The following is a 27,843-nucleotide window of genomic DNA, read 5'->3' as shown; positions in this document are numbered from 1 at the left end:
GTACTGTGCTGTACAGCAGGTTTCTTTAGGTCAGTGCTGGTATCCGTGCGTGTGTGTGTGTGTGTGTGTGTGTGTGTGTGTGTGTGTGTGTGTGTGTGTGTGTGTGTGTGTGTGTGTGTGTGTGTGTGTGTGTGTGTGTTGCTCTCTATTATGTGTTTCTGCTGTGCTGTACACTTTAAACAAAGAGCAGGACACAGCGCGACACATCATCTCTCTCTGTCGCTCTCGCTCTCTGACTATTTGTCAAGATAAACTTATTTTTATAGGGTTTATAAAAGCAAGATTAAGGCATGATTTCACATTTTTACTTCTCGTTGGAGGAAGTAGGCAAGTTTGAAGGCATTTGCTGTTTAAAACGTTTTGTGTTGGGTTGAAAATGATGCATTGTTTTGGCTGAGAACATTTCATGATCTGGAAGTTAGTTTTGTCTCAATGAGACATGCATTGTTTCTAAAAGTTTGTATTAAATAAAGGTGCTTAGTGATAAAATCAAGGGTGTTGATTTTGATTTTAAATTGTATAAAACCATGGAAGATCTATTAACTTTTAAAATGGTGTCGTGGATGGGTTTTGTGCAATTTTTGATGGAAATGTAGTGTTTTCTTTCTAATGGTTTTCTAATAGATTCATGTATGTGTAGTTATGAAATGAATTGTTTTCAGAATTCTCTCTCTGTTTCTGTCTGTCAGTGGGCTCGGATCCAGAGTTTGCGCGGTATGTAGCAGGGGTCAATCAGGCCATGCAGCAGAAACGGCAGGCTCAACATGTTCGGCGGCCCAGCAACAGTCGCAGTAACTGGCCTCATCCAGACGAGCAGCACCGGGGCTGGACTCACCCCGAATACTACAGTGAAGGGTGAGCGCCATCGCAACTAACACACACTGAGGCTGCACCAGATTGGAAAAATCTCACATTGCAATGTTTTCTTTTACTGTACAGTTGACGTCTGAATTATTAGCCCTCCTGTTTATTTTTCCCCAATTTCCTTTTAAGGAAAAGATTTAATGATAATAGTTTTAATAACTCATTTCTAATAACTGATTTCTTTTCTCTTTGTCATGATGACGGCACATCATAATGGACTAGATGTTCTTCCAAGATACCAGTATTCAGCTTAAAGTGACATTTAAAGGCTTAACTAGGGTAATTAGGCAAGTCATTGTATAACAGTGGTTTGTTCTGTAGACCAGCGGTCTGCAACCTCCGGGCCAATACCAGTCAGTGGATTAATTAGTACCGGGCTGCACAAAAAATCATTAATTTTATCCGTTTTATTTATTATATATAGTCTAAACAATCTTTTATTTTGAAAAATGTATTCTCTTGGTTACATCTTGGTCACTTAAGCGCACACATTTAACCCACAATCTAGCAAAATAAGCAAGAAACAGACCTCTTTGTAAAGTTTCTTTGCTAAGTGGAAAATGCTCACTGAAGGACCTATGAATAGATCCGCAGCTCATTTGTCAACAAATCAGGACGGGGGCCGTTTACATGTCGTGTCTTTTCCATGTACAAATTTGTTAATTCCAATGGTGGTGCACCGTTTGCGCACGCTTCCAGGCACACTCATTTAAAAACATCTCAATTGCCGTGAGAGCACCACGAGTAATGTGACAATGATTGACTGTTCAGAAGGTCCACACAGAATTTGAGAATCTGCGGACATTTTTACCATTTCTGCTCAGAGTTTTGTAAAAAATCTGTGGATTTATGTGGAATTATTTTGGGAGTATCATAACTAAAACTTAATATATAAAATAAAAATAATAAACTTTTAATGTTTACAATGCAAATCCAATTAGATCCACTTATTTGGTAAACAAAGCACATCTCTCGTATAAAATCTCTACTAAAAGACAGAAAATGTTACTGTACAAACTGTATTGTAAATAAATCATACAAACCATTTCATATTGGTCAATTACATTACTGAAATTAGTTTAAATGACACACATTTACACAAGTAAAAAAAATAGACTCACCGATGGGCTAAAAATCTGGGGAAATCTGGATTTTGTGTGCACACACAACTTCCATATATACAACTTTTATTAGAGTTGCAGCAATGCTTTATTAACTTCATCCTCTGAGGAAACGGATGATGGTCACCTAGCAATCTAAGTACACCTCCATCACTGTCCAACCCCTCCGGGCCGCTATCAAATTGTCAAGTGTTGACCGGTCCGTGATGATAAAAAGGTTCGGGACCACTCTTCTTGACAATCAAAAATATTGCTTAAGGGGCCTGATAATATTGACCTTAAAATGGTTTCAAAAAATTAAAAACTGCTTTTGTTTTAGCCGAAATAAAACAAATAAGACATTCTCCAGAAGAACAAATATGAGGATATTGTTTAAGCAGGGTGTTTTCACACCTCTACTTAGAAAAAGGCAGAAAAGTGGGCGTGTCCAGCTCTGTTTAGGGGGAGTGTCGGAGGAACTAAAGTGGGATGGTGTGGGAGTGTCTGTTTGGCCACGCGCAAGTTTCAGAGTCGAAATACACACACACACACACACACGGGAGAAAGTGACTGTGTTTACAGGGACATCTTCAGTCGAATTATTTGCCAAATTATTAAGTGTTGGACTTTAACTGCAGTTTGGCTCTTTCATTCAGGGAATTCATTCATGCCCCTCGCGACAAATGTGATATTTGATTCGAGGATCTGCTCTAAGCGTGTATTTTTCATGCAATGTTTGATACCGCACGGCGAATGAGAGAAAAAAACCCTCCGCATTTCCCGGAAACTTAGATGCACACGGCAGGTAACGTCAGAAAGCCGCGTGTGTTATTCCGGTCACTAAATGCGGTGAAAATCCTACACGAGGTTAAAGTTTGGTTGTGGTGCTAACATGTTTACACTCGGTGCAATAGTTAACTTAGTTCGAACAAACTGAATAAACAAAGAGCACTGGTCGCTCACTTACCAAATCTGTAGAGACAGGACAATCACCAGCAACTAGAGCCGCGTCTTTATTAAGAGGAGACTACAAGCGAATCCGGATCTCAGCGTTTGCAGATGAGAACAGCTCTCAGGTAAACAATAATCCTCCTTAGACACGTAAGTTATTGTTGTCGAGCGTCGCGTACACTGTTAATCCACACGTGACTCCAGCTGAGCTCTCACAGAGAGAAAATGAAAACGAAACTTAACTGCAGCAAACTATAAACGCAACACTTCACGCTTGTTTTGCCAACACAACGTGGCGTCTCTGTCGTCTAAACACTGTGACAGTAATGAATATTAATGAAGTTGCACAATAGAGCGCGCTGATTGGTTTGAACCAAGCCTTACTCATGCATTAATGCAGCACACTGTAAGACGTAATAAGACACACTCTGGCACAGACGTCCAGTCTGCACGCTGGAATACACGCTATTATGTCATGACCGTGACGCAGCTTCAAAAATTCGTTTCAAACCGGAAGTACGTATTTGCTTGAAATAATGCAAAAACAACCAATTTACACTTTGTAGTGAAATATAGGTGTCCTAATAGTGTTTTTAGCAGTGTGGGACACATATACCACTGTCAACAGCTCAAACAAATGTGTTTTGGTTTTTCGTGACCCTTTAAACATCATTTGGGAAATATTTGAAACAAATTCAAAGGAGGGTTAATAATTCTGACTTAAACTGTATATAGAAATATTGATCATTTGCATGCGTATATATGCAGCTGACATCAGTGTTTGTTTTTGAGCAGGGAGGCGGTCAATAGCGGCTGGTCAGCCAATCAGGGGGATTCGGCCAGCTCAAGTGACGAGACCTCCTCAGCCAATGGGGACAGTCTGTTCTCCATGTTCTCTGGGCCGGACCTGGTGGCGGCTGTTAAACAGAGACGGTAAATAGCATTTCATATATTCATCAGACACTTTTATCTGAGGCGATCCAGTGTGTTTGACGTGAGTGTGTTTGGTAGGAAACACAGCTGTGGTGAACAGGAAGTTTGCACTCTGCCCTCTCCTCCACTCCACCACACCAGTGACGACAGCAGTCAGGTAAAAACACAAATAACACTTCAGCTGATAAACACACACATGGAAAATGCATGAGTAGAGCAGGTGGAGTTTGACATTTGGTGTTTTTTATATTATATGGGCTATTTTTAGAAATATTTTTGTTTTTGCAATATTTTTTTCAATTGAAAACAGCACTTTTTTCTGTTTAGAGATCATATAAAGAGTTCATTTGTAAAAACAGAACTCTTCCCCCCCCCTGAACTGTTGTTTTAATTGTGGATTGATAGTTCACCCCCTATTTATTATTTTCTTTTACTATTTACTCATGCTCAAGTGGTTTCAAACCTGCTGTTGATCACAAGAAGATATTTTGGGAAAAAAGTCAATGTGAAAATGTGGTGTTTGTTTATACACACATACTCGAATGCATGGGAAAAAGTCGCGGATGCTGAATTGCATGTGCTCAGTTTGACTGTTATGGCCAGTCAGTGAGGAAATACACTGAACTCTGTGTTTTGTCTTTAGGAAAAGTAGGGTTACTATAGTTATATAGGTTTTTTCAACAGTTATTACAAAGTGACGTTAGTTCTAATGTTGAACTCCTATTGTATTATTTTATGGTACAATTCTCACTATTAATAAACCAATAATTATCACTTTTATCTCATAGACTCCTAGTTTGCTGCTGTTATTAGTTATTAGGGTTGGGTTTACGTTTTAGATAGGGTTAATGATGTAGAATATGATCATATTTTATGAGTTATAAAATAAAGTACATCCGGGAGGTTGTCGCAGAATAAAGCCTGACAGGTTTATCGGCAGCCCAACACAAAGCGGAGCACTTTTGTATAAGGTTGAAGGGGTTTATTGTGCAATAACTGTCTGTCCTAGATGTACTTTATTCCATTTATTGCATGGCTTCTTGCCACAAAACATAAAAATTAGACACAAATTATTGTTACGAGCCGTAATAGTTTTTTATTATTAAATGCAAAGCTGACAGAAACGAAAACAGCTGATGGAGTATACACTAACCTGCGCATTATTCAGACACAAGATGGCACCAAAGAGCCAAACCCTCACGGATAACAGAAACGAAAACAGCTGATGTAGATTGACAGCGATATGTGCAGTGAATAGGTGTCCACATAGTTGTAGGCAGTGTTGTTTCAAGTGTTGCAGTGTTGTTTACATGTTTATATCAGCTCTATATCTTCTAAATGCGAATTTTGTCATTGTTTTGTCCCACACTAGCTTGAAGATATCATTGAAGATATAAAATACTGATAGCAACATCTAAAAACTTTATTTTAATTTCACTGGACCTTCAACTAAAGTGTTACTATGTTAAATTGAATGTGAAATATGTCAACTTTTTTCTTCACATTGCACATTGTGTGTTGTTGTTTTTTTTACGTTACAGGACAGCAAAACTAAAACCTGGCCTCCTAAAGCCCCGTGGCAGCACTCCTCCCACACCAACACCATGCCCAATCCCAGCTCTTCCCTCTACCAGATGACCATACCCTCCAGCCAATGGGGCGACTCCATGCAAATGCTGCAGTCTCCAGTGTGGTCGACAGCCAATGACTGCCCTCCATCTTCAGGCTTTCCTTTCACACAACAACAACAACAGCAGCAGCAGCAGGTTTCCCAGCACAAGATCCTGAGCAAAGGCTTCAAAACCTTCCCTCTGAAACCTGAACACCGACCATCATACCTGCACCAGTACTGAGCTGGACCCGTGCTGGACGTCCACCCCAGGTCAGCGTTTATAAAGCGTCACGCTGGCAGCAGATCATATTTTATTACCAAATCACTAGCTGAGATTGATCATCGTGTGGTGAAGTGTGCCGTTAAAAAACCCACGTCAACCTGGTCTAGTGCGTTTTTATAAAGGGGTTTTGCATTTAACACTGCGGTTAATAACATGATGTTTTGTTTTGTATCCAAACAGAAGCGCAACTGCCTTCCACACTGTCCAAACCATGCATGATTCGTGACCTACAGCAGATGCAATGCAAAAACATGCTTTGCTTACTTAGTTTTTTTTGTCTTGTTTCTAGTCTTAATATCTTAATATTCCTAAATCAAGAAGCATTTTATGGACAAGCAAAACGCCTTTTCTAGTTTTAAGAAATAATATGCCAAAATTAAGTGAGTTTTTCCGTAAAACAAGCAAAATAATCTGCCAATGGGGTAAGCAAAATAATCTTGTTTTTTCTTTTGACATACAATTATTTTGCGTACCCCATTGGCAGATTAGTTTGCTTGTTTTAAGGAAAAACTCATATAATTTTAGAACATTATTTTTTTTTTTTACAACTAGACAATGTGTTTTGCTTGTCTAGAAAATGCTTCTTGATTTAAGAGTTTTTAGAAATTTGGACTAGAAATGAGACAGAAAATGTAAGTAAGAAAAGTCCAAATAAGTAAGTTTCTAGTCCAGATATCTTAATTAGTCTTAAATCAAAATGCATTTTCTAGACAAGCAAAAAATCAAAAATAATGTGGTAAAATTAAGTGTTTTTTTCTTTAAAACAAGCAAAATAACATTGTTTTTCATTTTGACATGATATAACATTTTGCTTATACTTTTGGCAGACTATTTTGGTAGTTTTAGGGAAAAGCTTACTCCATTTTGACTAATTTCTGAAATCAATACTATATTTTTTGCTTGTCTAGCAAATGCTTCTTGATTTAAAGGGCAAGTGAAGCACTCAGTTTACATTGTTTTGTACAATGGTTTCCACTTTAATGAAAATATAGTAAACGAACTTGACTAATGTAACCAATTGAACCATAAATAAACGGCATGTTTTACTATAGATTTTACCACCATCTTGCTAAGTCACTTTGTCTGACATTGGTTGGTTCTGTTCCCTCAGCTGAACAGATTACAGTAGAAGGACTGAACACGAAAACTGGAAAACCTAATTTAACACGATGCATGAAGTTGTGAGCGTGGAGCTGCTGTAAATACAAGCATTAAAGTTGTGTCATATATATATATATATATATATATATATATATATATATATATATATATATATATATGTGTATATATATATATGTATATATATATATATATATATGTATATATATGTATATGTATATATATATATATATATGTATATATATGTATATGTATATATATATATGTATATATATATATATGTATATGTATATATATATATATATATGTATATATATATATATATATGTATATATATATATGTATATATATATATATGTATATATATATATATATATATATATATATATATATATATATACACATATATATATATATATATATATATATATATATATATATATATATGTATATGTATATGTATATATATATACTGGTGCCAATACAAGCATCACATGTGTCTAATGTACAAAAATATAAAGAGAAAACGTATAGAAAACGTAAAAATATTATATATATATTTATATATAATATTTTTACGTTTTCTATTTTTTTTTGTTGATACTTTTCTTTTGATGCACTGTGGTCCACTCTGTCACACTGGTTTAGCACTGCCTGATGAGGGGATTTCCATTCAGACTCATGAATTCACGCTTTACTAAGTCGCGTCTGTTTGGATTGTCAAGACATTCTCCCTTTTCAAGTTGATCAACTCGATCTCTCAACATGTATAAAGGATGTAGAAACCTGCCATGTGAAAAACCACATCGATCTTGGTTTGGTTTGAAGCAGCTGTAGTAGTGAAAAGTAAAAGTTCCTGCCCCCATTATGTCAGTACCGGACCTTGTTGAAACCCAGTCAGGCAGCGTAAAAGAGAGAGTGGACCAAAGTGCATGAAATGATCGGTAATTAAAAGAGAAAAAAAGAGTTTTAGATGCAAAAACTTCCTTCGAAACTTCCAAATTTTCATCGAAAATAAATGTTTTTCCCACCCTTCTTTGTTTATGTTCAGATATTTTACTTTCAAGACCAGGAAAAGCACTTATTCTTTACCATAAAAGTGATATTAGCGAACATACATGCAGTAGCCTGAAAAAAAAACCCTAATTTTTAAAGGAAAATTTCATACAGCATTTAGAGGTTTTTGCATTTAAACTCTTTATATTTTTGTACATTAGACACATGTGATGCTTGTATTTGCACCAGTTCCACGTCCACAACTTCGCGCATTGTTAAATTAGGCTTTACAGTCTCCCTTTTCAGTCCTTTACTTCCACTGTATCTGTTCAACTGAGGGAACAGGACCAACCCCGTGACATCAGACACAGCGCCCTAGGTCTAAAAGCTATAGTAAAACATGTGATTTTCGTCAAAACGGTTACATTAATCGACTTTATTATATATATATTTTAATTAAAGTGGAAACCAATGTGCAAAATAATATAAACTTGACTGAGTGCTTCACTTCCATTTAAGGATTTTAGATACTTGGACTAGAAACAAGGTTAAAAAGTTAATTGTTTCATTGGCATGCGTACGACTGAAGACTTCAGTCCCGCGGCCGCTTTCGGCTTGGAGTTTACACCACTTTTTGGATATGCATGGCCACCGTGCTCACTCGCGCAGATGCATTACGAAGATACAAGGGGGCGCCAATTGCTGACCGGGAGTCCCACATATGACGATACTGTGTTAAAATAGCTGTAACTGCCAAACGTCAAGACTGCAGCTCTCAGCTACTTGTTCCATAGCTTGTAAATGACTCGGAAAAAAAAACAAACAGATAAAATAATAAAAAAAGAAACTATAAATAATTTACTTTTTATGAAGAGGCTTTGAGCAGGCTCGGCAGAAATATAATAATCATAGCAGAGGTGTAATTTGAGAGAAATACACTACTTTTTTCAACATCTGACAGATTTAGAAGATAAAAAAACTATATAAACGAATAAAAAAAAGGATGTTAGCAGTACGTAACTTTGTGCCATGTTGTTTTGAATAGCACTTGCAGATATTTTTCTCTAACCAAAGTATTGTTTAGAGGGGGGGGGATGGTGCTTGAAATAAAAAAAAAAAGATGAGAAATGCCGTTTTGGGAGTCGTAGTTATAGTTATATCTAGAATTACAAGAGAAATAAACAATTTTATGAGAATTCTAACGTTTCTGTATGGTCAAACCCCTCCATTCGCCTTGGTTTCCCATTGGCTTTCATCAGAACGAAACGACACTAACACTTCCCATAGAAACACCCTTATATTGCTTTCAGATTCAATATATTTCTTGTACAAATATTGACAGTATTAATCTTATTTTTGTATTTTCGTACACATTTACCATTACTCTATAAGTTAGCGTAATATAGGCTTATTATTAAGTAAAACGTTATTTTCCCGAGATGTGAAGCACATTTTGTTTTGTTCTTTTCCAACAGAGGTTACCAAATACGCCATTAGAAACACTAATAAATGGTTCTGGTCAGATTTGGGGTGTTTTGTTTTGGTTATTTTTGAGCCCAGATTCCGATGGTTTCTGTGGGTTTTTTTTCTTGGGCTGCATCTTAAAAGCCCAGAATGTTCATTTCGTAACGTTTGCCGATGCCAATGTTGCCTGTATTTATGATATGACCATGTTTTCTGAAAACTAACATACTTACCATGTTTACAGAGAATCGTTTGCTGTATATAAATATATCTTTTTATAGTTCTGTGCTTTGCACAATCAAAATGTAGGTTCGTTGCTTCGTCTGTGTTTTCCCTCCCAAACTGTTTCGGCTTTTTTTTTTTTTAAGATAAAACATCTTCAATGACCTTGGACTGTAACGCTCAACATTTCTCAGCTGTGTCAAAATGGTTTACTAGTGGCTTCAAAAAATAAAAGGAGTTAAAAAAAAAGAAGAAACAATTAAATAAAAGAAATGACGTTGCCCTGACAGAAGACATGAGGGCGACTGCTTGGCTTATGTTGCTTATTGTTCACTAGAGCTGGCAACTGATTATTTCCAAGTGTACCAGCAATGCAAAAAATAAATATATAACAGAACATCTGATCTCATTTCATCTTTGAGTCATAAATGCGTGTGCGTGCCTTCACGTTTTCCCTCATTCTCGTAAAGTTTTGGTTTATAATTATTACTTTATTGCAGTTAAAATAAGGACAATGCATTTATTTAATTTAATAATTGTGCAAATTTAATGTGAACATGGTCAGTTTTTAAATGGACGCTTTTATTTGTTTGTGAAGGTATCAAGAAGAGTAAATAAACATACTAGTGGAGAACTTGCTTATATACTAAGGCTGTGCAATGTATCAGTTCAGCATCCATAACGCAATGTGTGCATCCGCAGTAGTCAGTGCAAGGTCACTTTATTTTGATGGTCAGTTTGTTGTATTTAAGTTACAACATGCCAACTAATTATCATTAGATTATACTTAGACTGTTGGGGTTATTGTAAGTTGACATGTACATGTACGTCAGTTTAATGTCTGTTGAAGGAGCAGACTCAGCAGATATTACGCAGACAGTCTACTGATACTCAAATGGACCATCAAAATGAAGTGTCACCATATGCAATGTTGAGTTGAATTTGCATTGTAATTTTTACATATACAAAACCACAACGCATGCACAGTTTATTTAATTTGTATCCTTCCTGTGTTGCATTCATCTACACTTGTAGTTTGTTTACTACATGTTATGCATGATTTACTCCCCTACAGAATCATCAGAGCCAATCAAAAATAATATTTTGGGTAACACTTTAGGGACCAATTCTCACCATTTATTAACCATCGATATATACATTAGATATCGCCTACCCTGCTGTTGTCTATTTGAAGGAATGCGTCAATAGAGCCTCCATTTTAGTACAGGGTAGCGCTCCTTTGAAATGAATGCAGGACCAAGCTGCCCTCCCTGTCCTGAAACACACACCCTATCCTACTTTCACTGATGGAGGGAGCGATTCATTTATGAATGCATCTCCATTATGAACAACTCCTTCACTTAGCCGACAATAATACATTTTTCTGGCATCTAGTGGTCATATTTCATAACATTGTTTGCTTGTTTTATTCAACAAAACTAGCATAAGCCCAGAATTAAGTATGTTTATATATATATATATATATATATATATATATATATGTGTGTGTGTGTGTTTATATATACATGTGTGTGTGTATATATATATATGTGTGTGTGTATATATATATGTTTATATATATATATGTGTGTGTTTATATATACACAAACACACACATATACATACATATAAATATATATACATACACATACATATATATAAATATTTATATATATATATATATATATACATACATACATGTGTGTGTGTGTATATATATATATAGAGAGAGAGAGAGAGAGAGTTCGGTATGATTTTATTCTATATCACTAATCATACCCACTACCTTAGCTATTAATAAGGAGAAAATTAGGAGTTTGAAGCAAAAGTCAGAATGGTTTGCTAAGAATGAGAACTGAACCTTAAAATAAAGTGTCACCAAAAATTCTCTCCAAGTGTAAGAAAGTATATTGTAATATTAATTGCAGAAAAGCAAAAGATCATTAGTTTTCCATTACATACATGTTTATTGTGGTTTATACATGTATAAAACAACACATCGAAGCAAAAACGTGATCAAAATATGTACATATGAACAGTGTTTCCCTGCAGCAATATCTGAGCTGTTCAAAAATGATTTAATTTCTTGTGATAAAGTGGATCTAGTTTAGATCAGTGATGAGACGTCTGAATTTATCGACTGTCAAGGTAAGTTAATACACGAAGCATATTAAATATTACATTTCAAACATATGTGAAGTAATGTTACTTTACCATTCAGCATCACATATTTATGTAGCTTTTGTTTTGACCTGTGCTTAAAATATGTTAAACCGGATAATTTGGGGCTTCATCTCGTAATATCTGATCATAAATGAGCTGCAGAGCAATAAAACAGGTCGTTTATTGTACCATGTTTACAGTGAGTAAAGTCTAGTGGTCAGCAGAAGTCTGTGTGTCCTCCGGCTGGATCTCTGTACTGGCGTCTGCTATGGTTCCCAAATACACGATATTACGATGCAGAATCTGCTGGTATCTGAAGAACAAGGATAAAACATTTCATTTAAAGGGGACCTATTATGCATAAATAACTTTTATTAGGGGTTTAAACACAGTTGTGTGTCTGAATATATCCAGGTTTTAATGTTTAACGTTTCATAATATTATTTATTTATAATCAGACTTGATAAAAACAAACACTTTGATTGACATTCTCTTTGTACGTGTCATCAGAGAGGGAAAGCCCCGCCCACTAGTGATTATCTCTCTCTCATCAGCTTATGTCATTCTTGTTTTTGAATCTGCCACTATACTGACACACAGGCATTCATAGCACCGACCTCTTATCTTTTCCATTTAAAGCAAGTCACCAAAACGCCACAATTTGGATCAAAGTCTAAAAGGCTCAGTTTCAAAGAGTTGTCACTTCACATGCACACTCTAGGGACATCAGAAACTTATTTTACATCTTCTTAAAACACTGAAGCGTGTGAAGAGACTCGTGAAACACGTACTGAACACATTCGGTGGCTCGACCCTTCTGCTGATACTCCGAGATGCATCTCACCAGCTGATCATTCTCATCCAGCAGCTGCAAAACAACGACAACAGGTTAGAAAACACTTTCAAATATTCTACATTTTTGTTATTCATTGAGGAAAACCTTAATTTATTTGACAGATTCGACTATTTTTAAGTCAGAAACCTTGTCTAAATTTTATTTATATTTTCCCTTCTCTCTTTTTGTATTTAATTTATAGTTTATCTATTTTCTTCTTTTTTTTGGACATTTACCTAGATTTTAAGTCTTTAATACTGCATATTAACTCGCATATTAACATATTTCTTATTAACTTTGAGCTTGTTTCATTTTTGTCATGCCATAATATAAATAACAATGCATGGCATATTGATGGATGCTAAATGTTTAGTTTATTTTAGATCTTAAATCCATAAATGATACATTAAATGCTGATTATATTGTGAATCTGTTTCAACTCTTTTGATTGATAAAAGTAAAACAATTTGAAATAAAGATTTAAGTTGATTAGAGAATTGATAAATTAAATATACTGCTTTTGTAACCGATAGGTTATTTGTTATTTTAAGTATCATGATTTGTCGCGTTCACAACAGCAGAAACCACAAGTGGCGCGAATTCTAAATTCAAATCTTAACGGACAATCCTAATTCCTAACGGACTCGCTCAAACTGTCGCCGAACTAACGGGAGTTGCTCCGGTGAACGGATCAGAAACATCTACACAGCTCACGGCAAGTTACCGAAAACACGTCACACACACACACACACACACTTCGTGCGCAGAGCTCCGTTAGACATGACTAACATTAACTTCGTTTAGTTTCGCGTGTGTGTTAGTTACCGGATTGTGTGTCTGTGACCGAATTAATAAACGCTTTAACGTTCACTCACTCTCTGAATTGTCTCCTGGTTGATTTGTGCTTTTCCGCGTTGCTTTTTGGGAACAAAAACAACAGACATTTTTAAACTCGATATTCAAACACTGACGCGGTTCAGTTTGATTCACGGCAGACCCGTGCGGAGAGAAACCGCTTCAGAAATCCCGAGGTCTGAAGAACAAATTGACGGTTTTCCGTGTTTTGTCTGTGATGACCGGTCTCCGTCTCCATCTGATCAAGTCGTTTCTTCTGTGCTGTTCGGATGTTTTGGTGCCGCGATTCATTACTGACCCCTGCAGGCCATTGCGGAACTGACGCTGTGACGAGAACCAAACGTACAGTTGGTCAGAATTATTCAACATTAGTCCCCCTGTTTATTTTTTCCCGAATTTCTGTTTTAGGGGGAGCAGATTTCTTCAACACATTTCTAATCATAATACTTTTAATAACTCATTTCTAATAACTGATTTATTTTATATTTGCCATGGTGACAGTAAATAATATTTGACTAGATATTTTTCAAGACACTTCTATACAGTTTACAGTGACATTTAAAGGCTTAACTAGGTTAACTATAGGCAGGTTAGGGTAATTAGGCAAGTTATTTTATAGCGATGGTTTGTTCTGTAGATCAGTGGTTCTCTTTTTTCAAGTACCACCTCAGAAAAAATAGTCCTTCCAAGTACCACCCTAATGACTGTACTGGGCCAACTACGCTACTGTATTTCAATAAAGCAGCTACAACCCTGCACAGTTTAAAAACGTGGCAGATTAACTATTAAGAAAATTAATAGCCACTTTAAACATAAATAGTTTGAACATTAACACTGTACTGTGCTTATATGTAAAAAAAAAAAAAAAATCGTTTAAATTAAATTGTGCTTTTCAAAGTTAATTAAAAATGGTAGACTGCTTTTTTTTTTAAAAGTAAAAAAAAAACCCCTGTACCTAAATGTAAAGTGTTAACCTAAAGTATGCTATTCATCAAAACCTGGAAATGCCGCTTGGACCCCATAAATATAGGCTATATGTCTTAATATTCATATTTGAATAATTTTTGATAATTTTTGAAATATTTGTTGCATGCACATATGACATATTGGACTTCTCTGTGTACTACTAGAAGGAAGCCACGTACCACAGTTTGAGAACCACGGCTGTAGACTATAGAAAACAAATAGCTTAAGGGGGCTAATAATATTAACCTTAACAAGATTAAAAAAATAAATAAAAACTGCTTTTATTCTAGCCAAAATAAAACAAATAAGACTTTCTCCAGAAGAAAACATATTATCAGACATACTGTGAAAATTTCCTTGCTCTGTTAAAACATCACTTAGAAAAAAAAAAAAAAAAAAAATATATATATATATATATATATATATATATATATATATATATATATATATAAAGAATAAAAAATCAATTGTGGGTTAACAATTCTGACTTCAACTGTAAATCCCAAAGTACTTCTGTTTATTTGATTTTCCATTTATTTTATATTAATTTACAATTAATTTAGGATTTAATTTAACTAAACATACAATATATGTTTTATTAAGGAATATATTATCTTTATCTGTCTCTTATTACATATACTGTATATACAGTGGTCAGCATAATGATTTCACCCCTCATAGGTCTCTCGTGTACATTAATATTTTCTACAGTATGCTTTACAATAATATATTTCTGCATATACATTAGTTTAGTCTGTACCAAAGCCAGAACTGGACTTAATCTAATTTTAAAATCACAGTCAAAAAATGAGTATACACAAATCAATGTTCCTCTATATTTCTTTTAAAACTATTAAACTTCTTTTATATTTTACTTTAAAGCTAAAATTTTATTTAAAGAGATAAAACTTAAACAGGCTATTACACATTTTTAAACAACAGTAATATTTTAGTCTGCAAGGTCGTGTTGTTTGAGTACAGATTAATTAAATCCATAAATAAATCGTTCACAAGTGACGTATGTCATTTTATATCCAAAATAAAATATATTTTCCAATTTATATTTACCACATGAAAATGTTATGAATTTTATATAAAATGTGCATTTAATAGTAACAATACAAGATAACATTAACAAAAAACTGTATTTTTACAGGGCGATGCAGTGGTGCAGTTGGTAGTGCTGTCACCTCGAAGGAAGAACGTCGTTGGATCGAGCTTCGGCCGAGTCAGTTGGTGTTTCTGTGTGGAGTTTGCATGTTCTCCCTGTGTTTGCGTTGTTTTTTTCCCGGGTGCCTTGGTTTTCCCCACAGTCCAAACACATGCTACAGATGAATTGGGTAGGCTAGAAGGGTTGCAGCTGGAAGGGCATCCGCTGCGTAAAACATGTGCTGGATAAGTTGGCGGTTCATTCCGCTGTGGCGACCCCGGATTGGTGAAGGGCGTAAGCCGAAAAGAAAATGAATGAATGAGTATTTTTACATTTATCACTACATCTAATTGTTCGTTTTTTTTCAACATTTACTTAAAATATTTGTTGACTTTGGTTGTTTTATTTAAATGTGCTTCATAAATAAATATGACACTGTAATATCTGGGAAAATAAATAAAATGACCAAAAATACTGTAAATCTAACATGTAAGTCAATGACAAGTAAAAGCTAAAATGCTAGTTTATAAGGGCACATTCATTCTTTCATTTTCTTTTCGGCTCAGTCACTTTATTAATCCAGGTTCGCCACAGTGGAATGAACTGCCAACTTATCCAGCACGTTTTTACGAAGTGGATGTCCTTACAGCTGCAACCGATCTCTGGGAAACATCCACACACACTCATACACTACAGACAATTTAGCGTACCCAATTCACCTGCATCGCATGAAACACTGCATATTCAGTCTTTTCACACTCTTCTCTAATTTTGTTCATGAATATGTACTGTTTACCGACTGACAAACCATTTCAGTTGTTTTTTGTAACCTGAATTTTAACATTCATACAAGTAAAATTATTTGATTTAATTTAAAAACATTACTGATATTTGATTAGTTAGTATTTACAAAATTTGGGTTTATTTAATGTTTCAACAACCATGAATTATACATTTATTAATTAAATTACCAAAGGGAATAATGGCAATTCTTATATATTGCTTCCTATTAAATTCATATAAAAAATCTAATCATATCATATACTTAATATAAATAAAAAACACTTAATATAATAATAAAACAAAACTTTATTAAAACAATTCTTTATATTTTAAGTGAGTTTTTTCTGTGTATGGATTGACATTAGAATTAAATAAAAATTAAATTAAAAGTAAATCTTTTTTTAATATACAAAAAACATCATGATAAAATGAGAACATTATAAACGTTTTATTTCAATAAAAAAAAAAGTCCAGAAAATGGTAAGCAAATTTTGTATGCATTATTATTATTAAATTCTTAAAATGAAACTGACATCAAATAACGAGACGGACACAGTCTACTGAACAACTATTTATTTCTCTTGTTGAATAAAAACCTCAGTTTGCCCCCGTTTGAAGCCCTCTAAGAGCACACCATGTACAACTGCTTTAATTCAGAAAAATCAAGAAACAAAATAAACCTGCCAATCAAACTCCTCCAGAGTTAGTCTGAACAAATCACATCAAGCCCCTTAATACATGACACACGTCCTGCACTTACGTTCACATCTCACACAACGCCGGACTGGATTCATTCACATCTCCAGTCCAAATTCAGCACCAAAATCTGCCCCCTGCTCAGATTCGCTTCCTATAAAACCCGGAGTGATCGGTCAGACTGCATTCCTCTAGCTGCCAGCGGGACATCTCTGCAAATCGTAGTGCTTTTTTTTTTTTAAAGGGAGCGAATGCAAATAAACTATGAGACAGACGAGACGGCATAATAACACAGAGCCATCCGAGAGTGAGAGAGAGAGGGCGCTTCTCCCCCTAAAGTTATCCCCTAATCAGTCTTTGGATGTCTGGACACAAATTAAAAATACGAAGCACAGCAAATAATAACTGACTCCCATTTAACAGTGCAGGAACTAGTGCTTCAGTGACATTCAATGGGGAAGAGACGGGGCCGCTGGGTAAACAAACAGAGCAATAGACGGCTGGTACCTGAAATAACACATTACACACGAGTGTATCAAAACGATAACTATTCACAAACCAGGAACTTCTTAATTGAGTGAAAACGTGACGCTAAATGTTTTATCCAGCTAAACGATGCATTTTATCACTATGTCTGTATGCTGAAATACTGAAAACGAGCAACTATTGGCCTTCGGTTCATCAGGCTTTACGTAATGACGTCAGATTTGCTTTCGCATTATCATGTGAGACTCGCGGCGTTCGTCTTTAAAGTGCACATGAACACAATTTCAACACATCCAATCGGATTCTTAAAGGGTTCAGGATCTTTCCAGAAGATCGTGACGTTAAACAGTGATGGGCTCGTCGTTGAGGGCGTCGTGTTGAGATTATTATATCAAAAAAAGCCCTCTTGGAAATTGACATAATCAACATCAAAAGGCAAGAATAACTGGCACTGGAATATCAAAATACATTTTAAAGACAGAACAGCAGTCTAGTCCTGCATAGAGAGACCCAAACATTGAATTCATCCATACATTCAATCAAAAACCAGGATGTGTTTTCCTTTAACTGACCTATAGCTAGACGATGAAGCGATTACTGGGCAAAATGCACCAAATAGAAGATGTTTATCTGTAAATATAATAACAATAATCTAGTCCTACTTAGCATGAAGAAAAAGCATCTACGTTTAACAGACGAATGAGAACCAAACAGGCTTGGATGTGAATCCATCGGGCTTGTCTGAGTTAAACTGAACGTTTATTTCATTTCGATTAGCTCGGACATCTCTCGACTGCGTTCTGCTGCTTCAATAGATAACAGATCCAACAGAGAATAAAATAAAAATAAACAAAAGCTATTTGACTGAGGAGCGCTCACAGTTTCAGCGGGGTTTCTGTACACCTAACAGAATATCAAACACCATCCTCTGGTTATTACGAAAGGAACTAAAGCTTGATGCAAAAAATACCAGAAAAATCACTGTCGTCGTTCCACGGGCGTTGTGTACACAAATTCTCCCCTCAGAACGTATCAAACGCAGAGCAAATGTTTCCAAAAAACATCAAATGGGTTTTTTTCTTTTTCTAAAAAAAAGGGAGGAGGAAATAAACTGAAAGCTGCGTGTCCAGCTGAAGGCAGGCGTGAGACCTGCGCTGGTGTTCAACAGAGAGAGGCTGTCCCTGTTAGTCTGGAGTCAAAACCAAAGCGTTAATCTAGACGGTGATGAGCGGAGATTCTTGGCTGTTCGGATGATCTGGCCTTCGGGTTGGACTACGCCGCCACTTTGTTCTCCTTCTGAAACAAACGGCACGAAAAAGGACAAAAGAAAAACACATGTTAGAAAAGCACTATGAATATACACAGTCCAGCCTGAAATATACAGTCATTACAAATTCTGACTTGATTTTATTTGTTTACATGTAAATAAAAGCTGAGATTTATATATTTTACCACCATGAAGTCTCTTATACAAAGAGTACATTTACATGGACACCGATAATCTGATTTTAATACGATTAAGACAATACTCTGATTAAGAGTCTATCATGTAAACAGTGATTATCGATTTATTTCAAATGAGGTTATTATAGAACTAAACAGAAATGGAATTGAGACATGTGGAGTACGCCTGTTTTAGTGGCATTATTGAAGTGCAGTCCACAATCAAACTATTAGCGTCAGTAATTGGATTTTCGCTGCATTTTGCGACAGGATAGTCTATACACACACAGACGAATCAGAGTCAGTGAAGGACCTCAGACACCTGTTTTTTTTCCTATACGGCGTGCTGTATGAATCTCCATTAAAACAACACTCCTCCAGCAGGTCATACTCACATCCAATATCTCGTTTGTCACGGGGACATGCATGAATGAAAGTAGTAGTTCCCGAATGAAAGCAAAAAAAAGCACCAAACTGTAGTTAAAGTCGACAAATTAAACATGATACACCTAAAAATTACACGAATCTCCAGGGGAAACATGGATAGCATCGTGACGCAATGATGTTAATGGATAAATGTGCTGTAACATGTAAAACGGGATCATGCAGAGAACATTCAAAAAGCAACCCATGTAAACACCTTCATCTTATTAGTGTCTAATTCAGATTAAGGCAAATAATCCTGATGTCCATGTAAACGCAGTCACATTTGCAGTAAAAACTTACTGGTTAAATAAAAATAACTTTCATTCAGAATTTGCCAGGGGTATGATTAGTTTCGGCCTTGAATGTTTAAGGTATCAGAAGTATTCATATTTCAGAGACGTATTTAAACAAAACTTGTGAAAAAGCTTGTTGAGGGAAAAAGCTCAATATTTTAATGACACAAATAAGACAAAATGTCTCCTATTGGCTAACTAATAATGTATTCAACAACAACGGTGTTATTTTAATTAGCTGTAGACATTTTAAGCCTTTGTGATTGTTGCATTTGACATTTATATTGTGCTGTAGTAAATGATTTGTATATTTGGAGAGTAAAACTGCAGATAAAAAAACTGTTTACATAAATTTACATAAACCATGTTTTTTTTGCAAATGAACTCTCCAATGCAGTGAAAATTAGTAAACACATTTTTTGTAAATGAAGTCTTCATTTGTAATTGTTGGTGTCAAAATAAAAATGTATAATCGAGATAGATTTGTATGTAGATTTAATTCAGTTTATGTACGTTTTTAAAATCAAATTCAGAAAATATAATAAAAATAATTTAAATTTTGTTTTAATTTTAATTGTTTTATTTTGTCTTAATTTCATTTTAACACAAATGTATTTCTAAGCTTTATTAAATTACCTAACAAATGATTAAGCATAGTATATTTAACCAACCAATTTCACATTGTGTGTTTCCAGTATTAATTATAGGTCCATTATTATCAGTAAGAAAGGAAGTACTAACCCTGTACTCAAAGTCAGAGAACTCTCGGCCTCCTCTGCCACCTCTGAATCCGCCCCTGAATCCGGCTCCGCCCCCAAATCCAGCTCCGCCCCCACGGGATGGCATGAAGGAGCCTCTGCTGGCTGCGCGCCCGCGTCCACCGCGATAACCCATCCCACCGCCTCGGCCACGGAAACCGCCACGACCACGACGCAGTGGAATACCAAACGTTTCTGCATTCATCCTCCTCTCCTCCGCCCAGGTCTGCCTCCGTTCCCTGACACAGAAATATATCAATGCAATTTAATACAGTGTCATTTGCCTGCTGGAAATAATGTTGCCCGTAACTGTGCAAGATTCAAACCCTAAAATACACATTTAACACATCCTTTTTCTAATCTGCAGAAAGTTTACACAACTTTAATTTTAGAGCAGGGGTCACCAATCTCGGTCCTGGAGGGCCGGTGTCCCTGCAGTGTTTAGCTCCAACTTGCCTCAACACACCTGCCTGGACGTTTCAAGTATACCTAGTAAGACCTTGATTAGCTTGTTCAGGTGTGTTTGATTAGGGTTGGAGCTAAGATCTGCAGGACACCGGCCCTCCAGGAACAAGTTTAGTGACCCCTGTCTTAGAGCAATGGTTCTCAAAGTGGGGGTCGGGACCCCCTGAGGGGTCGCGGGACAATGAAGGGGGGGGGTCGCCTGGTGCTGGTAGTAGCTTATAGTAGCTTATAGTTACTATAGATTTTTGTTTCAAGATTTATAGTTACTACTTTTATTGGATTGCAACCCCTGGGGTAATTACATTGTATTAAAGACACAGCAATAGTGTCAGATGCAGCAGATTTCATAACACCCGGTTAAACTTTGTTGCCCATTTACAGCTCTCATACATAAAAAATAAAAATAAAAGAAGAATAGACTTGAGTCCATTGGTGTGTGTGCACCATTGCATGCAAGGTTTCTGTATTTATAACCACCTCAGAGGATATTGGGGGTTGCGAGTCACTGGCATTGTTATTTTGGGGGTCGCGGCCTGAAAAGTTTGGGAACCCCTGTCTTAGAGTATCTGATGAGGATTTTGAATGTATTGCCTTATAAGCTTCTCTGGCTATTTCATGGCAAAATCAGATCTAATTCACAACAGGGCTGGGCGATCCAATCTTAAAAAATCCCAGATTTATGATTTAAATTGATTTTCCCCCCACAAAAATCTGGTAGATTAGTCTAGTGTACTGAGTTCTGTCAGCGTTGATCACGTCATTTATCTGAAAACAGATTCCAACCTTAGATCAGTAACAGTTCCATTCAGATCCCAATCTTCTCCATCAATTGTCTTCTCCAGTACTTCTTACTATGAGAAATACACAGTGTGCTGCACATTTTCTAACGCGTGTGTCTGATGAATTCTGCTGTTTTTTTTTTTCGTTTGTTTGTGCATCTGTTTTTTCTTCCCACTTCAAAGAGTGCAACATTTCTCCTAAGATCTTCTCTGCTTGCTACAAGATGTCCTAGGTGCAGTCTGTAATCATGAGGATGTACTGGACCAGGTCCAATACATAGTAGACATTGTACCGCCCACTAAGGTAACACTCATACTACTGTGACGGTTGGATTTAGGGTAGGTGTAGGCAATTGTCCATTACGTAGTGGACCCGGTACAATACGTCATCAAGCTGTGGGCTGCAGTGAGGGCTCTCTTGCTCAATGACATGCTGTTTGTGTGTTTCTATGGCAAATGTGGGGGAAGTATGGAAATGCAGGGGGGGTCATATGTTAAGGCGTAAACCGATTTTCGTTCAAACTAATCGATGTAAACTTCATACCTGAGTTAATAGATGAAATTGATTTATCGCCCAGCCCTAATTTACCACATTTTAAATATCACTTTCTTATAATAAAAAAAGGTTTAACAATAACAAGACATCAACAGCAATCAATAATACACAAGATACAAATCTAAAACAATTGAAGGCTTACTTCTGGTAAAAAATGCCAGCTTTATAAAATGTAGCAGACAAATTTCCAACAGAGAGGATTCAGTTATTACTTACTAATTGTTTAACACAGTGATGTATTTGTTTACATTACAAATATTTCTCTATGAGCTTCAATGATTTGTGTATTTATTAGGTATTCCAACAAAATCTAGTTGGAGAAATAATCCTGCACGACACCATCTGAGTTTCCACATTCTGAACTGTGGGTATGAATCATGAACATATTTGCATGCTGAAACATATATGTATAAAAGGACCGCACCTTCCAAAAGCACCTGCTGCTGTTTTCTCCTTTCTAGAAAAGACAGAGAGCACATCTATTAGATCATTCATTCAACTTAACAAATGACCACATCACCAATGTATAAAGCTTTACTTTCAACAACAAACTGGATCAGAAAGCAGAGCTGAGGAATATAATGTTTGTCTCAAAGCATCGCAATGATTCTGCACTAATGCATAAAAACAAAACCATTAAAAATGAAGATTTATCATACATGACAATATACTAGTTTATACTTTTATAAATAACACATTACAGATAAAGCTATTGCATTCATTTGACTGAACTTTGCTTTTGATAACTAATAAATAAAATGCAGGACAGCTTTGTGTTTTAGCTTATTTAGCACTACTAAATCATTATTTCATCATTTCACAAACAGAATTATTTCTTAAAGAGCTGAAATTCACTTGAACTGTTTCCAAAGATATGCATAGCAAATCAAGAGCTCTGTGAATTGAAATCCAATCTGACCTGGTGTCGTCACAGGAGATGTTGTCGAAGAACGACTTTGATTTGTCATAATAACAGTTGGGTCCCAGTGGATCCTCTTCATCTGCGTTTCCTTCACTGTTTTGGGTCTCCACACCTGAATCAGTCTTCTCCTCTCCATTCAGGGTCTTCTCTGACTTCTCATCTGCAGAGAAACGTGACATTACGCTTACATTAAAAAGCCAGTATGGAAACCATGATGAAAGAAGAGAAGATCTTGACTAAATCCAAAACAAAACAAGCTGGAAATAATAAACTGTCTAGGCTGACCAATTAGAAAACACAATAATAACAGGTGGAATTTGCGTATGCCACTCTTTTTTTTTGTTAAACCCCAAAATGTGAAATTACGCAAACGCTCGCAGTACCTTTAATCTTCAGTTTGCTTTGGAACTCGCGGTCAATCTCTTCCTTGTTGAACTGGGCATTGGCACTTTCAAAATCAAAATCCTTCTCAAATTTCATTGGTCCATCTCTACGGCCATTAAACCTGCCCCGCCCACGCTGACCACCACCTCCACCACCACTGCCCCGCCCCCTTCTCATTGGAGGAGCACCACCTCCTAGAGAAACAAACAACTGTTTAATATATGACACAATGTAATAACGCATGGGAAAAACGTACAAGCGTCTCACCTCCAGAGTGCCGTTTGTTTGGGTCTTTGTTATCAGGCCTGTTTGAGTCCGATTCTGGCCGAGGAACCTTCTGAACTTCCGATGCTGCAGATAAACAACATATCACAATTAATTATTAAAGAGACAGTTCGAGAGATTATCCATGCCTGTATATAATCACGATTAGACTACTGTTGGCCAATCTTGTATACATCATCTTCAAGTGGTCCAAAATGCAGAAGCTAGGCTTCTTACTGTCATCCGCAAGCTTGAGCGCATTACTCCTGTCCTGTGCTCCCTAAATTGGTTGCCGATATGTTGTAGAATTGAGTAAAGTATGTTAAGGTATTAATTAACCAGGCTCCGACTTAACTTTTAAATCTTATTAGTGTTAAAATATCTTGTAGATGTTTGAGACCACTGAAACAGAAAATGGTCGGTGTATCTTTTGGTCATTAGATTTTAATTTTAGAAACAGATATTGAATAACAAAAAGCCAGCCGTATTTTGATTTTTGTTTCAAGATTTAAAATTGAATATTGAAATACAATATTTTCATGGTAAAAAAAGAAAAAGCAAAATAAAAGAATGATTTGATTTTCATTTTTTATTTCGAATAACAAACTTAAAATCACCAGGATGTAATGTAATGTATTTTTTATTTAATGCCATGTCAGCAACCAAGGCTATTTTCCTGGCAGGAATCTTTCAACAATAAATATACAATTAAAAAATCAACAAACAAAATAAAACATAAAATAATTAAGACTTTTTGTGTTAATACATGATAAAAATTCTAAAATCTTTTCTGGATTCACTTTGTTAAAAATGTCCTTAAAAGAGTTCATTTCATAAAAAAAGTCTTCTGGAATCAGTAAAAAAAGTCCAGTAAAATGTGTTTTATAGTAAGAGGAGTTTTGCAGCACAAACACAGTGTGGTTTTCACCTTGGAGCAAAAAAATATGTGTTATTCTCGTATGCCCAATACGACATCCGGTAAAAACTACTTGATCAAATCGATTGTTAAAATGTTTAAAAATTCTGTGTGAAATTTCAGGTTGGATTTCATGTAATTCATTGTTTTTAAAATCACCAGGAAACAAAAACCAGGGCTTGTTTTTTATATTCTGAAACCACATAGGCTGACTCATTCATGGTGATGCAAGGCTGCCACACACAGGCTAGCCTACTTTTGGCTATAATTTTTTTTTCCACTTAATAATGTTATAAAAGTTATTTTCTTGTGATAACGGGATTAAATAATAGCCAATAGTAGGCTAGCCTGTGTGGCAGCATCGCATCACCGTGAATGAGTAAGTCTATGTGGTTTTAGAATATAAAAAAACAAGCCCTGGTTTTTGTTTTCTGGTGATTTTATTTTTGCTGTTCGAAATAAAAAATGAAAATAAGTAGTTTAACAATTTAGTTTTTTCGTTTTTCACCATGAAAAAAAAACTTTAAAAAAACGTCTTGTATGTCAATATTCAATTTTGAATTTTAAAATGAAAAAAAAAAACAGCTTGTTTTTCGATATCAGTTTCGAAAAAAGAAAATCCAATGACCAAAAGATCCACTGTTGTTGTTTATTATTGGTATTTTTTTTAGGTATGTAAAACATAATGGTCAACAACAGTTTTTTTTATTCAACTGTTGTTTTATTGTGCTTTATTAATAAACTAACCAACTAACTAACAGTTCACCCAAAACTGAAAATTCCTTCAATTACTTGCGCTTTGCATGTTATAAATTTATAATCTATCTCTTTCTACTGTTGAACACAAAAGAAGATATTTTAAAGAAAGCTGGAAACCTGTAACCATTGACTTCAATACTATTTGTTTTTCCTTCTATGGCTGTCAATGGTTTCAGCTTTCATCAAAATATCTTGTTTTGTGTTCAAAAGATGAAAGAAACTCTTGAGGGAGAATAAATGGAGAGTAAATTTACATTTAATAGAATGGTGTAATATAGATTTAATATATGTGTAAAATACAATTACAATTATCCAAACAGACAAGCTTTTTTGCAATGACTGAACAACATCTGCACTAGGGCTGCACAATATTGGAAAAATCTGGCATTGCGATTTTGTTTTTCTCTGATATATATTGCGACATAAATTCAATTTAACCAGATGGCTTCAATAGGAAAGAAATCAATACAATATTTTATAATAAACAGATCAAATAAGCATTCAGGTACAGAAATTAAATAATTAAATGTCAAATGTGAAACAACTCTGAGCAGTTGTCCTTGTATTAATATTTCAGTTTAATTTATTCTGCTACAAATGTACTTTTTGCACCCAAATGATCTCGAAATGCCTTTAAAACGCATACCATAGACTTTCACTCTGTTTTGGTTATAATTTGGTGATGCTGATCAATATTAATCCCAACTCAACACTGCGATGTGACTATTGCAGACACACACATTGCGATATTGATGCTGAAGCCATATACTGTGCAGCTCTAATCTCTACATTAAGTAAGTAGTAATTTCACAGCTCTGGTGACCATCACCTTTTAGCTCCTGGATTTCAGCAGATTTCTGGGTGAGAAGGATGGGTCGGCTGACTGCAGGCTTCTGGCTCGCTGCACTGGTGGCAGCCGCAGGTTGAGCGACCGTAGCCGTCTGGACTGCATGCTCCAGGGTCGGGGTCTTCCTCGTGGGCTCTAGAGATGGGCTGGAACGACCTGAAAAGTAAGAATTCAGACTCATCAAATCAACCATGTGGACAAGAGTTAGATTATAAATCAGTGCAACTCTGAATCATTTAACACCCAAAATATCAATCAAGACAACATGAATTAAGCATCTTATTTAATGCACTTGACTTTTGTAATATGATGCATGACAGAAATGGGTGACACTTTATTTTGATGGTCCATTTGAGTATCAGTAGACTGTCTGCTTAATATCTGCTGATTCTGCTCCTTCAACAGACATTAAACTCACTAAGAAACTTTGCAAGAACATGTCAACTTCAACAGTCTACATATAATCTAATGAGAATTAGTTGGCATGTAGATGCAATGTAATTTAAACTTAAATACAAACAGACCATCAAAATAAAGTGTGACCCAGAAATGATTGAGATCTGACTGGATTGTGAAAAGTGATCTATCATATTATTGTATTTGTGGAAATTCACTGCTTACCACAACTGTAAGGTGTTTAAGAGACGGATAAGTTTTTGCATTTTAATAATACTTAAATCATTATGAATGATGAATTGTGCAAAGAAAGAACAGAATTTATTCATTTAGTTTCTTCATGTTGTCTTTAAAGATTGCGTTAGTGTCCACAATTCATCAACACAGCTTAGACTACATCTCCCACAATGTTTCTTTAAGCTGCACGAACTTCCCTATGCAGAAGACATGACTTTCCTCCATGCAGATATTATGAAATTGGACTATATTATAGGCCTGTCAAGATATCTGTATTTTGTTGTATGATGTATTGCACCAAAATATAGTGATAAATGATAGTATTGTCAGTTTAAGCCACTAAATATATAATGCCAGTATGACAGTATATCACAATGCAAGTACACTCTTCCAAAGAGCGCACGTTTTATTTTTAGGAATATGTCATTTAATTATATTATATGATTTTATAATGAGGCATTGGAATCAGAATGTGAAAACGAAGATCCTAAATAAATAATAATACATGTTAACACAAAGTGCAAGGTAAAGAGTAACAGAGGCTGTGAAATCTGCCGCCAGATCTATTTTCAGCTGTCGGACACTCATATGAGAATATACTATAGCAGGGCCCAACAATAAGGACTGCCGATGTCCTGAGGCCAGCGTGAGAGATGCTCGGGACAGTAGACAGAACAGTTACTGGACCAATCGGACCAGTGCTGCCTTGTCACTAAATTTTAATTTGCCACACAAATACAGTCTTAGAATTGCTAAACAGTTAGAGCTTTTAAGTCTTTGAATGCTGCCTTTTCTGTGAAGTCGTAAACACCATATTGCTTTTCGGTTCCTCTCATCTTACTGGATGTTGTGAGCACTAGGGCTGCTCGATTTTGGTAAAAATCATAATCACGATTATTTTGGTCATAATTGTAATCACG

At 35.6% G+C, this 27,843-nt stretch overlaps 3 protein-coding genes and 1 long non-coding RNA gene across 33 annotated transcripts in view; 2 read left to right on the top strand and 2 right to left on the bottom strand.

Moving 5' to 3' along the window:
* The window catches only part of garre1 (granule associated Rac and RHOG effector 1), a 67,001-nt gene extending 57,063 nt beyond the window's left edge, over nt 1-9,938 (top strand). For 5 of the 26 annotated variants that reach the window (NM_001423511.2, XM_087291422.1, XM_087291418.1 and 2 more), the window contains 5 exon segments: nt 690-855; nt 3,711-3,848; nt 3,927-4,005; nt 5,390-6,995; nt 7,336-9,938. In NM_001423511.2, coding sequence (NP_001410440.2) covers nt 690-855; nt 3,711-3,848; nt 3,927-4,005; nt 5,390-5,701 — 695 coding nt within the window. In that variant the 3' untranslated portion in view covers nt 5,702-6,995; nt 7,336-9,938. 26 annotated transcript variants of the gene reach the window in all.
* A 1,497-nt stretch (nt 9,939-11,435) lies between these two features.
* ss18l2 (ss18, like 2) lies at nt 11,436-13,690 on the bottom strand. The gene is given in 3 exon segments (NM_001159821.2): nt 11,436-12,020; nt 12,499-12,575; nt 13,418-13,690. Coding segments are annotated over 3 exon segments (249 nt in total). The 5' UTR covers nt 13,487-13,690; the 3' UTR covers nt 11,436-11,917.
* On the top strand, nt 13,144-20,476 carry LOC147832715 (uncharacterized). The gene is made up of 3 exons (XR_015514646.1): nt 13,144-13,257; nt 15,520-15,591; nt 20,336-20,476. It is a non-coding gene; the product is annotated as an uncharacterized LOC147832715 (long non-coding RNA).
* Nucleotides 16,855-27,843, bottom strand: part of lsm14ab (LSM14A mRNA processing body assembly factor b) — a 22,684-nt gene continuing 11,695 nt past the window's right edge. For 2 of the 5 annotated variants that reach the window (NM_214772.2, XM_087291848.1), the window contains 7 exon segments: nt 16,855-18,774; nt 20,382-20,637; nt 22,623-22,655; nt 23,118-23,280; nt 23,504-23,698; nt 23,772-23,855; nt 26,273-26,446. In NM_214772.2, coding sequence (NP_999937.2) covers nt 18,751-18,774; nt 20,382-20,637; nt 22,623-22,655; nt 23,118-23,280; nt 23,504-23,698; nt 23,772-23,855; nt 26,273-26,446 — 929 coding nt within the window. In that variant the 3' untranslated portion in view covers nt 16,855-18,750. 5 annotated transcript variants of the gene reach the window in all.

This window comes from Danio rerio, chromosome 18, assembly GCF_052040795.2.
Source record: "Danio rerio strain M-AB ecotype USA chromosome 18, GRCz13ab, whole genome shotgun sequence".
In the NCBI taxonomy this organism is placed as follows: domain Eukaryota; kingdom Metazoa; phylum Chordata; class Actinopteri; order Cypriniformes; family Danionidae; genus Danio; species Danio rerio.
The sequence above is the reverse complement of the archived record's forward strand: the minus strand, read 5'-3'. Positions and strand labels throughout refer to the sequence as shown.